Below are 16,810 nucleotides of genomic sequence, written 5' to 3'. Positions count from 1 at the left end.
CATTAATGAAAGACAGGATTCTGTGGCACCCACCATTTTCTGGCAATGACAAAATTTCTCATGGGCTTGATTTTGCTGCTCCCACTTTTGTGAAGATGCACTCTACGAGTAGGTTAGTTGCTAAGTGCTTTTTCTCAGGAGTTAAAAATGTGAGATCAGCCCACATATAATGATTCTTTTAAAGCGTTTCTGATCTTCTCAATGATCCTGTGTTCAGTTCTAACATTACTACAGCATAGATCACCAAGCTAGGTTCACTCACCAAACCCACATTTTGTACGGCAGAAATAACACTGGTTATCCCAATTGGATTTCCACACATACCTCTATGCTGACTACTTTGCAAATGCATCTGTTTTTTCCACAGTGTCTTCATGTAAGCAAAACAAAAAACAGCCCTATATTTACAGACATCCATAGGTAAACAAAACATTTTGCACCAGCCAAGCACTGCAAAGGCAAAGATATAAATCAGGACACACAACTTCAAGAATGAAGTCTGGATTGCTGTGTACTCATTTAAGTAGCTTCCAATATTTTTTCATTGTTCATGAAATAAAAAGACAACTTTAGAACACAACAAGAGGAAGAAAACCAGCAACAATGTTCTCTAAGACCACGAAACTGAACACCCTAACAGCTTTAAATGATGGCAGTATTTCTTCAAATATCCTTGGGTGGGTCAGCTGGCATGACCTGACACACAGCTCAGACAGTGAGCAGATGGCAAAAGGGTACGGATAAGTCCATCACCGCAATTCACCCTCAAAGCTGCCCACTGGGCCTGCTGTTTAATACTGCACAGGTCAGTGCTGACCCACCAACCTGCTCAGAGTGTGTCTCACCCAACCGAGCACCTCAGCTTCTCACTGCACAGACACACAGACACAGAGACAGCTTTGCTTTTTATGTGCTTTTGAGGTGTCAGAAAAACATTCAGAATGAGCACAGACAGGGTGATGTGCCAAGAGGTGAATACAGTTATACATTAACATTAAAACCAGCATTGTTCTAGGGAAGAATGAAAGTGGCATTTCTATTTAACTTTATCTGACTAATATTAGCAGTGCATTTAGGTTCCAGTTTTAGCAATATACCTGTATTTAAAATGCAGCTTTTTTTTAGCAAAACTGCATTCTTGACAGTAACCATAACAACACTGTGCAAAATACACTGTTTGAAGAGCTGGTTTAATAACTCTCAGGGGAAAGTAAAGAATTAATGAGGAATTGTGTTGTTATTTACAGTCTATCTGCTGTACTATGCACAGTTTCAGTTTATAGAAGAAGGCTTCAAAAAGCTTAATCTTGATGGCAGAAACTCTGTTTTGAGTTCCAGTGAATAAGAGGACTGTTCCAAGTTTTACAGTATTCAGTATTTTAATGTTTTGTAGTAAATAACTGATTCAACTTGTATCAATCTCCTGTCTACATTTGTGCTATACAAAAGCCTCATACCCCTCCCCTGTTGAATGCTTTCAATAGTGACCCCTCTCTAGCAGATTCTTGTGCTAAACTCAGAGTTTGCCTCCTAAAAAGGAAATACAAATAAAATAGCCTAGCATCTACAACAATTCTTATTTAAATATGCTGTGTTTAATCACAAGACTTTGCTTAGTATATGAAAGTTTATTCCAGAGCACTTCAGCTAAATCAGGATGGTAACCTGTAACATAAGGAACCAATATCTGGATCTTTAAGGTAATACACACAGTTTTAAAACTGCAGCTCTGCCAGAAGCACAATGTTACTATTTTAAATACTACAGGTTACAGAAAATTTTTCTGAGCTAGGAAGTGTTCGTCAGCATACAAAATATGAATTTCTAATTAGGGTGGTTCCATTATTCACAAGCAGAATATCTACCTGAGTATCAGCCTCTAATGTTGGACAAGAGGGGGAATGAGTCTAGCATTAGAAGGCTTTTGTATATTCTAGGCTCAGTTTTCTGTTACACAAGTGCTTTTGAGACAAAGTCATGCAATGAGATGCAATTTTTTTTGTTTCTGGAGGGCACAGTCCACTAGTTTAGGCTAGTCCCCTGTGCTTAGAGGCAGCTTTAACCTATTTGCTACCTGAACACCACCAAAAATTTAAATTCTCTAATTTTTTTAAAAATGGTTTTAATTACAGGCAATATTAATATTTTACTAGTGCTTTTCATGCATGGTTCAAGGTTTACTACAAAACAAGTTAGCATGACTGTTGTGTATTTTGTAACGAAAAACTTACTTATAAAGCATCCTCTGTAAACGTCCACAGATGCTGGACAACCCTAAAACAATGCTTATGAATCCCACGAAAAATTGCAGACAAATAAACAAACTTTGTAATGCTTTTTTTCCAATGGTTTTCAGAAGCTGAGAGTTTAAAGAAGGCAACATTTTTATAGCAGCAGGTCTACCAATTAATACAATTGTATTTTAAAAGTTTGGTTGCTTATTGATTTCACAAGGGATGATGAACCCCTAAGGAAAAGGTATGCAACACTAAGAGCCCATCGAAGAAAGGTCGCAGACCTATTCAGAGCTTTCCAAACCTCCACATTGGTTCTAGAAGGAGTATTTCATTGAACAACCTCTCAAGGAAGGGTGAGCAAAGCAAGCTGAACGTGCCCCCGCCAGCTACAAGCCAGACAGCAGCACTCAGAATACGCTGCCAGCAGCAGAATGGCCTCACGCTTCCCATTTAGCAAGAAGCAGCAATGCTTTAGCTGTCGAGCCGCCAGTACATGCGGCTATTCTGAGCAGGGCAGCTGCTCCACTTTGCCCAAAATGCTTGAAGAAATATTAATAGGGGGGAAAAAAAAAAGTTCTACAACTTCAACTTTAATCAGACGATTACAACGCCCACCAGAAGGCAAACAGATCCAAAGTTGCTCAAAGCAAAGGAAGAACTCAACTGAGTCTTTCCAGTGACCACAGCAACTGCTAAACTGTCAGGTATTTCAGTTCCTCACTTACTTTGTGAATCTATTGCTTCATTTCCTTTAATTTTAATGGTCAAGTCAAATGAAACATTTTGCTTGATCCTTTTCCTCCCATTTAAAGTTTCAACATAAACCCCCCTCAAATTGTCGGCAGATTTCTATTTGCTACATATTCTTCAGAATACTGTCAAATTTAACATTCAGCTCCTCAAAAACTCTCATTTTCTACAGTATATATTAAAAGAAAACTGGATGTACTGAACCAACTGATTGTCACGTTAATCCATTGCTGTCTCACTATTTCAAGTTTCTACAGACCTCACAGGACAGGACTAGGGTTTGGGGTTTTTTTTGCTTAGTACAACACTAATGTTAGTACAACAAAGGTTTTATGAATCACCATAGGATATTGAAACTAAACTCAATACAGAACAAACAAGTATTACTTTCATGTAGCTTTCTCTATATTGTACTACTACATGTTTAAATAATTTTTCTCTAACAGGTGAAAAAAAAAAACAGCGAATTTGTCAGTAAAGCAGCATATAACGGGAGAGACAATTTGCTACTGCAGGGAGCTTTTTCTCTAGTTCTGGTTTGTTTTATTTCCTTTAATCTGACATATTAGTAACTCAGAGTATGTATAAAACACAAGCTTTTAAAAAACCCACAGCAAAAATCAAAGCATACACGAAGAAGTGGGAAGGACTCTGGCCTGGAGAACTGCTGTATTTCCAAAGACAAAGGCAGAGCCTTCCCCACACAATCCACACAGTTCCTGCATGGCTGCACCATCCCACCGGATCACCTTTGCTTGCTTAGCTTATTGACGTTTTCCAAAACACCTTTTTAATCAAGGACCTTTTCAACCAAGCTGCCAGCCTGCAGATCCAAAAATAGCTCAAGGTGCAACATGGTAACAAAACTTGACTGCCGTGGTAACCAGAGATGATATTTCCTTGAAGTCACTGTACCAAAAGATGCATGTTACCAGCACAGATCCAGAATGGAGCCTAACAGAAGCCAATTAAGATATATTTGCAGTTCATATATTAAGAGCATAATGAAATATTCCAGATGCTCATCTTAATCCTCATGAACAGATTTTCTATTACATAGACTCCCCTACTATGTTCATTTTAACAGTCCAACCACATGAAGGCAATTCGCCAATGTTATCTGCTCTGTTTGTGTGACCTTAGGTTAACTGAGAACACTTTGTACGTTAAGTACATCTGTACTTCAGACCCATACAGTCTCTATAAACGAAAAGTGTTGATTGTCCTCCAAAACAGGAGGTCTGTGCATAATTTCTTCCTTTTCTCCATTTTTCTTGTTATCAGCCCACATCATTTGTGCAATGCCATGGGAGTTTGATCTTTGCCTCATCTGGTGGGATGCGCTGTTTCTGAGATCTGACATTGACTTAGCTATAAGAAAGGCTGGAATATTTTTGTAAATACTTTGCATCCTATCATGTACAATTAATCTCAAGTACACACATCACCCCACTGCTGCATGGTTGAGTTTTTGGCACATAGTTTGTAGGAATTCTTGTCTTTGTAGATGGTTGATTCTATTGGACTTCATTCACGAAAGGAAAAAGAGACACATACATTAAGAGGTGGCACAGCGGATGTTTTTCATGCTGTTCTGCAACACAGCTTTATTTCAGGGCCAAAATCTGCACACTCACACTTAGTATAGCAAATTTTGTGAGCTTTAAGGAGAATATACTGTTTCCTGTGTTCTTTACATCAGATTTCTCATTAGGTGAGATCTCAGTGAAGGTAAATGTCCACAAATTACTTAGTGAAAACTTAGTGAGTTAAACCAATGTCTCGCACATATTCCTCTGATTTTAAATATGTTGAATATCGTATCAATTTCACCAGAAAGATCAGGAAAAGAGTAGCTGAAGAAACTGCAGTTTCAAAAAAAAAAAAAAAGCCTCAAAATGTTCCAAAATAAAACACTCCTAATTTTAAATGTTATTTATGTGAACCTCTTCATATGTTTAGCAAATGTACTACATGCTGTATGAAAATGCCAAAAGTAGTTTAAAAATAAACTATATTTTCCTACAATACTATATGAAAACATCATTAATCATCATAAAAAATGGACTTGTTTTCTTTAAAAAGGATGCATCCCCTTTTACTTTGATGGATATTACAATCTGCTATGTATTAAACATTGTATAATACATGGAGTTAAGCAGACTTTGTATTTTTTTTCCAAAAAAAGAAATTTTGGTATTTCAGCATTTGTTTTCAACCTGTATTGTAATAAAAATAAAGCAAAACTTTTTCGTGCAATGAAAATCTCCTAAGATGTGACTGTTAAACAATAACATTTCCATTTTCTTCAATAAAACAAAACTTGTCAACATCCTTAATTGGAATGAATCTATTCTGGTGCTCTGAACCGAATAAAAAATTCATTTTAAGTCAGTTTGACATTAAATTGCATTTACATATGGTGCCATAGTACAGTAATGGAAGTTGTACAGCACTAAATTGTACACTGCCAAAACGAAAAACATATATCAGTGGAGGGACTGTTCTGCACAAGCTCTACACTTAAGCCCTCTTTTTGGCTTTTACCAGGCACTATTAAAGAGGCAAGATGATGGATTTAAATCTGACGTTTGGTTGATTAAATTAATAATTCTTATATTCTTAAGTTTGTGTGTCCTTCAGGTGTATTCCTCCTTCTATTCTTCTCTAACGGACTAAGCTCCTAGATCGCCCTACATCTCATACAGGACATTTTAGTCACATAATGCCTTATGCTATTCAGTTAAAAAGAAATCAGAATGCATCTTAAAGGAAATGATTTAATTTTTTAGCAAGTCAAAGTTTTCTCCAAAGAACAGTCATTTTGCAGAAGCTGTATTTTTGTCCTGAAAACAAATTTTCAATGCTAAACTACTGAGCCTTGTAACAAGGCTTGTCTGTTGTACTCTAATATGTATGATATTATGACAAAAGGTTGATGCAAGCACCTTCAAGTCAATGAAAAGATCTCAAAATTCCTCATTGTCTTGGGTTTGTGTGGCAAGGTTTTGGTAGTGGGGAAACTACAGAGGTGGCCTCTGTGAGAAGCTGCTAGAAGCTTCCCCGATGTTCAATAGAGCAAATGCCAGCCTGTTCCAAGACAGACCTGCCTCTGGCCAAGGCCAAGCCCATCAGCAATGGTGGTAGCACCTCTGTGACAATGTAGTTAAGAAGAGAAAAAAACTGCTGCACAAGAGCAGCCAGAGAGAGGGGTAAGAATATGTGAGAGAAACAATTCTGCAGACACTGAGGTCAGTGCAAAAGGAGGGGCAGGAGCTGGACATCCAGTTGCTGGAACAGAGATTCCCTGCATCCTGTGGTGCAGACCATGGTGAGGTCGGCTGTCGCCCTGCAGCCCACAGATATCCATAGTAGAGCAGATACCCCCCTGTGTCCAGAGGGCACCACACTGGAGCAGGTGAAGGATGCTGTGACTATGTGTGAAGCCAACATTGGAGCAGGCTTCTGGCAGGATCTGTGGACCCATGGAGAGAGGAGTCCACACTGGAGCAGGTTTGCTGGCAGGATCTGTGACCCCATGGGGGACCCAGGCTGGAGCAGTCTGTGCCAGAAGGACTGCACCCTATGGAAGGGACCCATGCTGGAGCAGTTTGCCAAGAAGTCCAGACTGTTAGAAGGACCCATACTGGAGAAGTTCATGACTGTCTCCCATGGGTGGGACTCCACACTGGAACAGGGGAACAGAGTGAGGAGAAAGGAGTGGTAGAGACAATGTGCTGACCACCAGTGACCACAACCTGCATTCTCTGTCCCTCCCTGGGTAAGGAGGTATAGAAATTAAGCCCAGGAAAAAGAGAAGGGGGTGGGGGAAAGTATTTTAAGATTTGGGTGTATTTCTCAATACCTTACTCTGATTCAATGGGCATTAAATTAATTTAAATTAATTTCCCTAAGTTGAGTCTGTTTTGCAGGTCACGGCAAATGGTAGGTGATTTCCCTAGTCCTTATCTCAACCCATGAGCCTTTTGTTATATTTTCGTCCCACGTCCAGCTGAGGAGGGAAGTGACAGAGCAGCTTGGTGGGCACCTTGCCTAGCACACTCACAGCAACATTCTCAGTAAAATATAATACAAAGGAGGAAGGTCATAGCCTCTGGTTTAGGCAACTAATTTAGATTCACAGAAACACAAACCTAAATATCTCATATAGAAACAGAAAGAAACAGAGAGGCTCTGTTAAATGCTTATCACAGTATGTTTGGGATTGGAAGGGACCTCGAAAGATCATCTAGTCCAATCCCCCTGCTGGAGCAGGAACGCCTAGGTGAGGTCGCACAGGAACATGTCCAGGCGGGCTTTGAATGTCTCCAGGGAAGGAGACTCCACAACCTCCCTGGGCAGCCTGTTCCAGTGCTCTGTCACCCTCACTGAGAAGAAGTTTCTTCTCAAATTTAAGTGGAACCTCTTGTGTTCCAGCTTGATCCCATTACCCCTTGTCCTATCATTGTTTGCCACTGAGAAGAGCCTGGCTCCATCCTCGTGGCACTCACCCTTTATATATTTATAAACATTAATAAGGACTCCATTAATCAGTCTCCTCTCCTCCAAACTAAAGAGACCCAGCTCCCTTAGCCTTTCTTCATAAGGGAGGTGCTCCACTCCCTTAATCATCTTTGTTGCCCTGCGCTGGACCCTCTCCAGCAGTTCCCTGTCCTTCTTGAACTGAGGGGCCCAGAACTGGACACAATATTGCAGATGGGGTCTCACCAGGGTGGAGTAGAGGGGAAGGAGGACCTCTCTTGACCTACTGACCATCCCCCTTGTAATACACCCGAGGATGCCATTGGCCTTCCTGGCCACAAGGGCACAGTGCTGGCTCATGGTCATCCCGTTGTCCAGCAGGACCCCCAGGTCCCTTTCCCCTACACTGCTCTCTAATATGTAATTTCCCAACCTATACGGGAACCTGGGGTTGTTCCTGCCCAGACGCAGGATTCTACACTTTCCCTTGTTAAATTTCATCAGGTTATTCCCCACCCAACTCTCCACCCTGTCCAGGTCCCGCTGGATGGCAGCACAGCCTTCTGGAGTGTCAGCCACTCCTCCCAGCTTGGTGTCATCAGCAAACTTGCTGATAGTACACTCAATTCCCTCGTCCAAATCATTAATGAATATATTGAATAATATTGGCCCCAGTACTGACCCCTGAGGCACTCCACTAGATACTGGCCTCCAACTAGACTCCGCACCATTGACTACCACTCTCTGGCTTTTCTCCTTAAGCCAATTTGCAACCCACCTCACTACTCTATTGTCTAGACCACACCTCCTCAATTTAGCTGTGAGGATGCTGTGAGAGACTGTGTCAAAGGCTTTACTGAAGTCAAGGTAGACCACATCCACCACCCTGCCATCATCCATCCACCTTGTTACATTCTCATAAAAGGCTATGAGGTTGGTCAAGCATGACTTACCCTTGGTAAAGCCATGCTGACTGCTCCTAATGACCCTCTTATCCCTGATATGCCTTGAGATGACACCAAGGATAAGCTGTTCCATTACTTTCCCAGGGACAGAGGTGAGGCTGACTGGTCTATAATTACCCAGATCCTCCTTCTTGCCCTTTTTGAAGACTGGAGTGACATTTGCTTTCCTCCAATCCTCGTGCTGTAATGTACACTGTGTGAATGCTACTTTCTCTACATCTTTTTCATACTAGGTTTAAATCAGTAATACCTTCAAATAAAAATAAATCAATGGTTGATGCCTTTTAATTACCCTTCATGAGAGTTTTCTCTGTACGCAATGACTAGCTAGGGGATTTGTTCTAAGAACATGAACAGACCATTTACCTGATGAAGTCACACTGACCCAAAATAATTTTCAAAGACTAATATTAATTTTGTTGATTTGAAACAGCTTCCTTGAACCAGGGTTACAGTGAGCTGATAACCATCTTTTTATCCAGCTCTCAAGAAGAGTGTCACTAAGATAAATGGACAAATGAATCATATGCCCTTGAGTGAAAGACAATATTAATGCTTGTATCATAATGAAAGTTTAGAAGTTCAGTTGTTAATTCCAAAGTCTTAAAGTTAAGCACTGCATAGGTTTTCTGCCACACTTGTGATTGTATCCTGTGACTTACATTTTTAATTACCTGCTCGGCCATAACTCTAAATACACTGTTTTTCAGATAGCTTGCTAGGTAACGATGGGCAAATAACCAAACACAGCTCAAACAGATTCTTAGCCCGAAGAACTCTTCAACGTGCTCTATTCTAATCAGTTCATGAGTGTTGTTCATAGATCATGCATGGATCAGATATCTACAAAAGGAAACATAATGAAGCCAAGATGTTGTTTACACCAACACTAGAAACAAATGATAGCAAGAGTCACGAACTAGCAGAGGAACTGGTTTACAGTTCCCTATCCATACATTTTTCTAGTTACACAGTTCTTACAGTGGTTTTTCTTGTGGACAGTCTATCATCAATCAAATGAAAAATACTTTGTTTCCATTTTTTCTCAAAAGGAAACGCAATAAATTTTTATTTACGAGTATAAGGACATATCACAAACAATATGCAGTGTCTAAAATCTAAAATAGCAAACAAATACCACTAATAAAGACTTATTTAGAATTCGAAAGACTTTTAATGGAATATCCATCTGCTCAATGAAAGGCTCTTCCTTCCCACTCCCACTGAATTTAGCTATACAAGACATCCACATGGCACAGTGCTTGAAACAAAGAATGGAGCCTCTTCAAGGAGCTTGGATGTGGCTCAATCTCATACATATGCATCAAAACCATCATTGATATATTCTATACAGTTAGTGGCTGACCAGCTGGTATGATATCCTGCCTCGTGAACACAGCTCATTATGCAAAGCTAAAAGCTTTCTTGATAAATCCGTACAATTGCTTTAACAAAGCAACAGCCAGAAGCAAGCCACAGCAGTGAAGAACTCAGGTTACAGTTTTTGTTTTATTATTTTATCCTTTACTCTTTTAAAAATGAATTAGGGAATGGGAGAAAAAAGTGAATCTTCAGTGACTATTCTAAGTGCCACACTCCAAAAGCACCCTCAAAGAACACTACAATGAGATAAATTTTCAAATATGCAATCTAGATGGCATAAAATAGAAATTACATATACTATGCACCACAGTGCATATAATTTTGATATATTGTAGTGTAATGTGATTGTTAGCTGCGAATTAAAATCTCATTATACTGAAAATATCTCTGTCCACTTCTACATACAATGCTGAGAGCTATAATAAACACAGTAAGTCAAAGATTTCCATTTATTATTTCTAAATGCTCTATCAGTGACAAAAATTAACAATTGAAAAAATAAAGCTTTTCAGGGAGGCAAATTCATGGAAGACTCCAACACCACTGCAGTGCCTCCTTTTAGGTCCTCTAATAGTGAAAACAGCAGATAAAACAGAATAACCCATACTGCAAACTGGAAAACTGCAGAACACATCAGTAGCAGACTGTACATCCACAAGATCATAAAATCAAAGACCAAAACTGTAATATAATCTTGTTTGGTTTATGGGTTTGGGGATCTACCTCCTGAAGAATTCCTATTTCTTCTCACGTTTGTCCATTGCCATCTGCTCACAAAATGCAGCCCACGTAACTAAAGTCCCTCACATAACCTTTGGCAAGACACATTTAGATTAGGCCATATATCAAGGCATATGAAGACACCTTTAGCACAACAAAAACTCCTAACAAGAAGGGGAAGAGCTCAAATCTCTGTGCCTTAACAGTGAGATACTTGTTCTATATTCCTGTGAACAATGAACAGCTTTCACAGCTATTTAAACCACAGTGATTGCCAATTTGTCACATAGAAATTTTGCAGTTTTAATGTTTATTTTGTTTGCAATGTCTATTTTTGCCAAGAGTCTAAAAATCATTCTGCTTGCCAGTGACTGAGCATAAGAACTACTGTAGGTAGATGTGGAAGAATATAAAAGGAAAAAGTGCATTCTTCAGAAAAAAAAAAAAGCACACATCATTAATATTAATAAGCTAAAATTAGACACAGTCTGACCTCGTGCATTACCCAGGAGATCTGATTAAGTGCAATCAGATTCCAAGCACTATAATGTTGGGAATAGTGTCTCTGACCTAAATGCTGTTCTCATCATGAAATGTCAGCAATAATGATCTCAAGCACCTTCACCATGCATTTGGTCTGCCTTTGATAAAATACCATGACAGATCTGCAAGATAATGGTAACTTATAAACTTATATGGCCTTCATGATTAAGCATGACATTTTTCCTATACAAAGTGCCAAAACTGGAAAAAAAGGCCAAAAGGTCACACTCTGAGAAAGAAGCATTTCAGAAGACAAGACTAGTCCAAAGCCAGTGCTGCTGGTGTGATCCGCAGGGGCTCTCCTGATGAGCCTGCTGAGGCACTTTCAAAATGACCAGTTAAATGAGTGTGGAGATCCAGCTCCCTAATTATTGATCGACCTATATATTTTTGGCATTAGTTATGCCCCAGAGAATCTGATTTGACAGGCAGTTAAAAGTCCACAGTTAAATAAATTCTGAAATAGCCAAGACAAGCACACCGACTTCCTAAGAAGATTAGCTTCTTCTGTTCATCATAATATTTTGGGGACTGTTTAAGAAAGTGAAAATAGGCACCATTTGAAAGAACAAAGCCTTGCAATGGTTCACGTGCCAAGCAGCTAATATATACACATGTATAACAATAAAAAAAAAAAAATCTGAAAACATATATGCCATGACCATCAGGAAGCATAGCCATTGATCAGGATACATTTATATGCAAGGGCTGGCTCTCAAGTAAAATGGTAGCTGCAGTTCACTTAACCACTCTCTGAAAGACACCATGTGCATTTGTAGAGACACTGCTCATCTTCTTTTTAAGGTTAGAAAATGGACTACAGGGACTGCTTTGTGGTCATGGGAAAAGTAATTCAATTTGTGAGATTCAACCTGTCTTCAGAAAAATTCACCCAGACTTGTTTTTGCCATAATTGTTTTCTTGCTCCCATCGTCACTCCCTCATTGAGCCTCTCTCCAGAGACCAGATGGACAAAAAGTCATATCAGGAGGAACAAGGCAGAAAAAATCACTTACAAAGCTAATCACTGAGTCAAACAGGGAGGCAGCTGGACATTGTAAGACTGTGGGCAGAACGGGGACTTATTTTAGCATAGTGTGGGGAGCAAGATTAGGACAGAAACAAAGAGAGAAAATGAAAGGACAAGCATCTTGAAGGGTCTTTCATTGTTCCTCAAGAGTAAGACCTAAACATTTCAGGAATTCAGATATTATTGTAAAAAAAATAATGTTTTTATTATTTCTTCTAACGATTAATAGATTTATGGCTGAAAATAGTGGGTAAGGAGCATACTGCTTGTCCTGTATTGTACTGGCGGGTACTAGTTTGCCCATTCTCCTGTTTAATCCAAGAAAAGCAAAAGCTTCATGTTAAACCTAAATCCTCCATGTTCCTCTAGAATCATTTTCCAGCAGAATCTAAGTTTCAACTGTATGACATGACTCCAAATTAAAAAAGCCTTGCAAAGGAAAATGTATAATTATAGCCTTTCTGAATCATAGACTCATAAATTACCTGTAGATGTATCCACTGTGAAAAAAGAAGAAAATTCTCCTGGGATCAGTTCATATGTGACAACACCATATATTCCTGAATCTCTGTCTGTGGCAACAACATTGATGATCTCTGTTCCTGGCTGTGTGTGTCTGCTGATGCTTGTCACATAGATGGCTTGTTCAAAAACAGGTTGATTATCATTAATATCTTCTATCTCGATGCGAACAAAAGCTTGTGCACTCAGCCCCCCCTGTGGGAAAAAATCAGAGAAAAACAAAAAACAACCACACAACAAGGTCAGTTTTAAAAGTGTACACAACAGAATGATGCACATCTGGCTTCAGCCCATCATTAGGAAATGGAACATGCTTCAAGAATACTGAACAATGAAAACTGTTAAAAGCAACTTAGAGTATCTGTAATACCCCAAAATGCTGCATTTAGGCAATCTACATGCTCAGAACAACTCCAGTGGGCTGACTCCACACAGAAAGAAGTTCAACTTCTTATGACAGTGAGGCCTGAACACAAAGTTATTTTTGTTAATAGTAATGGCCACTACACATGTAAAATTTGTGCTAGTCTAACTTTTACTGTAATCACCCAAACACCACTTACTCTTTCACAGATGAAAGTCAAGGCTTTCTGCACCAGAAACACATGCCCATCAGGTGACTGTGGTGCTCCAGTAAAGCAGGAATAACTTCTTTCTATCTATGAATCTTTCAGATTGATGTGAAGTATGACCACTGTAACAGCAAATATGAGGCTTTTTGAACTATTGATCAAGGGCACAGGCTGAGAGCAGAGCAGTGCAGGACAGCCAAAACCCGACCTGTCAGGCTGCTGTCTGGCAGATGTACCCTCAGTTATCACTCTGGCAAGTTTAAGCACTTCTTTTCACACAGTGTGTGTGTCTACAGGTGTATGTGTACATAGAAAGTGTGTGTGAATGTGTGTGTGTGTGTGTGTGTGTATGCAGGTATGCACATGTGCATATGTCTGCATACCCACACCATCACTTTGGGCACACAGAGACAGAACAATACCAAAGATGACTGAAGCACACAGCTGAAGCAATTTGTTCATGTAAAATTTATGACTGATTACATAATTTTATTTCCAGGACATTTGTGATTTTGCAGGGAAAGAGGTCTCACCATGCCTTCTAGAGAGCATGGCTCAACCTTTCTGCTCATTTGCTTTCCCTACGCAAAAAGCTGGGAAGAGAGCCAGGTGGTGGTGGTGGTTTCAGCACCGTACCTCCTTGCAAGCCCAGCCAGCCCCTGCACTGCTCTCCTTACGGTTGAAGCTCCTGCTACAGGTGCCCATCAAGAGCCCACTGAAACATCATGTGGGCAGCCACAGCACCGCTTTTAGCCTTTCCCTGCAGCAAAACTGTAGAAGAGAGGAGCAACTGCAAGCTGGCTTACAAACTACGCTACAGCAAAATCATCATTTGCCATTAATTGAATTTTGAATTTTGCAATAATCTGGAAAAAAGACAATTCTGTGCGTGCAGAAGTGTAGACCCCACAGGGCCCTGAAGTGAAACAAATGGCAATTTACTTTTCAGAAGCTCTGCTTTGTACTGTGGCTGGACTCCATCAGTTTAGAGGGGTTCATATTTCCAGTGTTATTTTACAGCTGTAATAACCACAGACATTTTTAAAATAAAGCAGCTTTTGCTAAATGCTGGGGCACTTAGGTGTACAGTAGAGGCGCAAAGCAGAACACGTGTGTGTAGCCTGCACACGCTGTATGCAGGACATTAAGATATAGACAGAAGAAGAATCCCGCGCTATTCAAAGTCCCACAGGGAGCACCATGCTTGTACCAATTAGTCACTTACAGAAACCACTGACACAGAGATGTTGGTACGTACATGAGACAAGCTATGCTGAGCAAGTCCAAACTTAATTTTGCAGTCACTGTATCTATGATATAAAAAATAACTAGGCTGCATATTTCTGCAAACTAACTGTTCATGTCAGTTATTTTTAAACCTGACCTTCATGAAACTATCCAGTGATTCAGACTGGATACTACTCATTTAGACTTGCTGTGCAGCCTGGCTGTTTTCCTGAAACTATTTTTGATGATTTGCTTATTATATCCACAAGGTCAGACTTATGTCTGGGCAAAAAATACTATCAGCGTTCTCTTCCACATTTCCATAGGGATTTTTGCTTTGTTCTATTCTGTTCTTTTCTTCCTTGTAGTAATGTTACCTTTGTTTGGTAGCAGTGAAATTCCCACAAAAGCTCAGGCATTGTGCATCTATGTTTCACCTCAGACCAAGACATCTAGCCCACATCCTCCTGCTGTGCTTGGGTTTTCTTCTGAAGAAAACAAGGCAAGGCATGTTTCCAGGGCTTACCCAGCTGCAGAGGCAATCAGCAGCCAGGATACGGGCCTGGGGGCCAGGACTGCAAAGGGCACTGTGCTATCATGAGTCTCAAACTACTGAGGCAGTCATGAAACTGTGCTGATACACTGTCACTGCCAACACCCCAACCCTGCCTCAGGGTGAGCCCCTTCCCCAACACCTTTGTTTCCACAGGAAGGAAATCCCTGCACATGAGCTAAGAGAGCCCTATGTGCTCTGTTCATGTCCACTGTCAGAAGATACTCTGTGGCCCCACAGCACCCAGGTACTTCAGGACAGGAATCAGAAACAACATTTTTAAGAGAAGAGGGCCAAGGAAGAACTGAGGTCAAGAATAAAAAGCATCTAAAAAGAGGCAAAGTTTGGAAGAACATGAAAACAAGCTGCAAAAACTCATAAGAACTTGTGTTAAATTACTTCTTCCAAGTTTCATTATTGCTAAACATTAAAAAACAACAACAAAACAAAACAAACAAACAAAAAAACCCCACACCACTGTCGAGTCAATTTGTATTTATCCTACGGAGTTACGGAAAGATTGCAAAGTCTTTGGAAATTGATTAATTCTTAGCATATAGGGGAAGCAAGTTGGAGACCTACTAACTACTTAATCTCTCAGAAGGCAGACCAAATTTTATGATGGAGACAGATCCTTCTTTTCCTAAAGAAGCAGTTTATTCCCTCACACACAAGTCAAGTACAATATTAACTTATTAACTTATTATATTAACTGGTTATGACCCAGATCTTGCTCTGGCTATGAAAAATTTTACGTATCATCCCAAGTGAGAAAGCATAAACTGCTTCTATTTCTAACCACATGGATGTATTTCACCTACTCAGAAACAAGCACAACATAGCAGATCTTCTGAAATATGAAGGCTGGTTTAAACAAGTCTGTTACTGACAGAAAACTACATTTGTCAAAATATCTTAAAAGCTACAGAAAGCCACAGTTGTTAATTTTGAAATCCCTTTTCTCAAATGTTCAAATATTTTTAATTATTGTTGTGCTGCTTGATGTAACAAAACATCACAATTACAATGGTTTCTTTGTCAGAATCCTGAGTTGTGTGCCCCATGGAACAAAAAGGGGACATAAGAAACTACCACCAAGTCAAAATGACCACAAGTAATATTTACTGTACTCTAGCAGGACCAACTTTGTCTGAAAATATAAAGCTACTAGTACACCTCTCTATCACGTCTCAAAAAAAAAAAAAAAAAAAATCCTTCCTTTGGCAGGAGAGATTTTTCATAAATGGTGCTACTTTGAACAGCAGTATTTCTTCATCTTGATGCTGTAAAAGGCTTAAGAATCCATCAAGATTCCCACTCCAGACTCCAACATTTTTGTCAGTGAATTATGCTGTCAAATTTTTGTTCCAAACTGAATGGTGATATACAGGATCCATGACATGAAGACTTCTTTTATTTTTTTTTTCGTTAAACCTAAAAGATATGTCTCCTTGAAGTCACAATGCTGTCAAAATGGAGAGACATTGCCAATTATTTCAAAAGCCTTAACTTCTTCAGAAGCTCAAGTACTTATCTATAGGTTTCAATGGCTTCAGCATAAAAGACAGTTGGACAAGAAGTGTGGTTTACCAAAAAGTAAGAGATGAAGAACAAAGTGATTTTCTATGCAGAAAGGGAGTAAGAGAGTCACTAAGGCTTCAGTGTTATCAGTTCTTCAGATTCTAAATAAATACCAATCTATGCAACTAGAAGAGTTTACATGTTTAATGAATGATTGTTTAAAGATGAGTAGTAACATAAAAGATGGTAATGCCATACTCTGCATTGACAGGCAGTTCCATAATCTGCTGCAAGTGATGTAAGTA

General features: G+C 39.6%; 1 protein-coding gene across 3 annotated transcripts in view; it reads right to left on the bottom strand.

The window, feature by feature from the left end:
• DCHS2 (dachsous cadherin-related 2) overlaps window positions 1-16,810 on the bottom strand; it is a 115,553-nt gene that overhangs the window by 48,980 nt on the left and 49,763 nt on the right. For all 3 annotated transcript variants that reach the window (XM_065837872.2, XM_071807773.1, XM_071807774.1), the window contains exon 3: window positions 12,596-12,827. In XM_065837872.2, coding sequence (XP_065693944.2) covers window positions 12,596-12,827 — 232 coding nt within the window. The remainder of the gene's footprint in view (window positions 1-12,595; window positions 12,828-16,810) is intronic.

Source organism: Patagioenas fasciata, chromosome 4 (genome assembly GCF_037038585.1).
Source record: "Patagioenas fasciata isolate bPatFas1 chromosome 4, bPatFas1.hap1, whole genome shotgun sequence".
Classification (NCBI taxonomy): Eukaryota; Metazoa; Chordata; class Aves; order Columbiformes; family Columbidae; genus Patagioenas; species Patagioenas fasciata.
The sequence above is the reverse complement of the archived record's forward strand: the minus strand, read 5'-3'. Positions and strand labels throughout refer to the sequence as shown.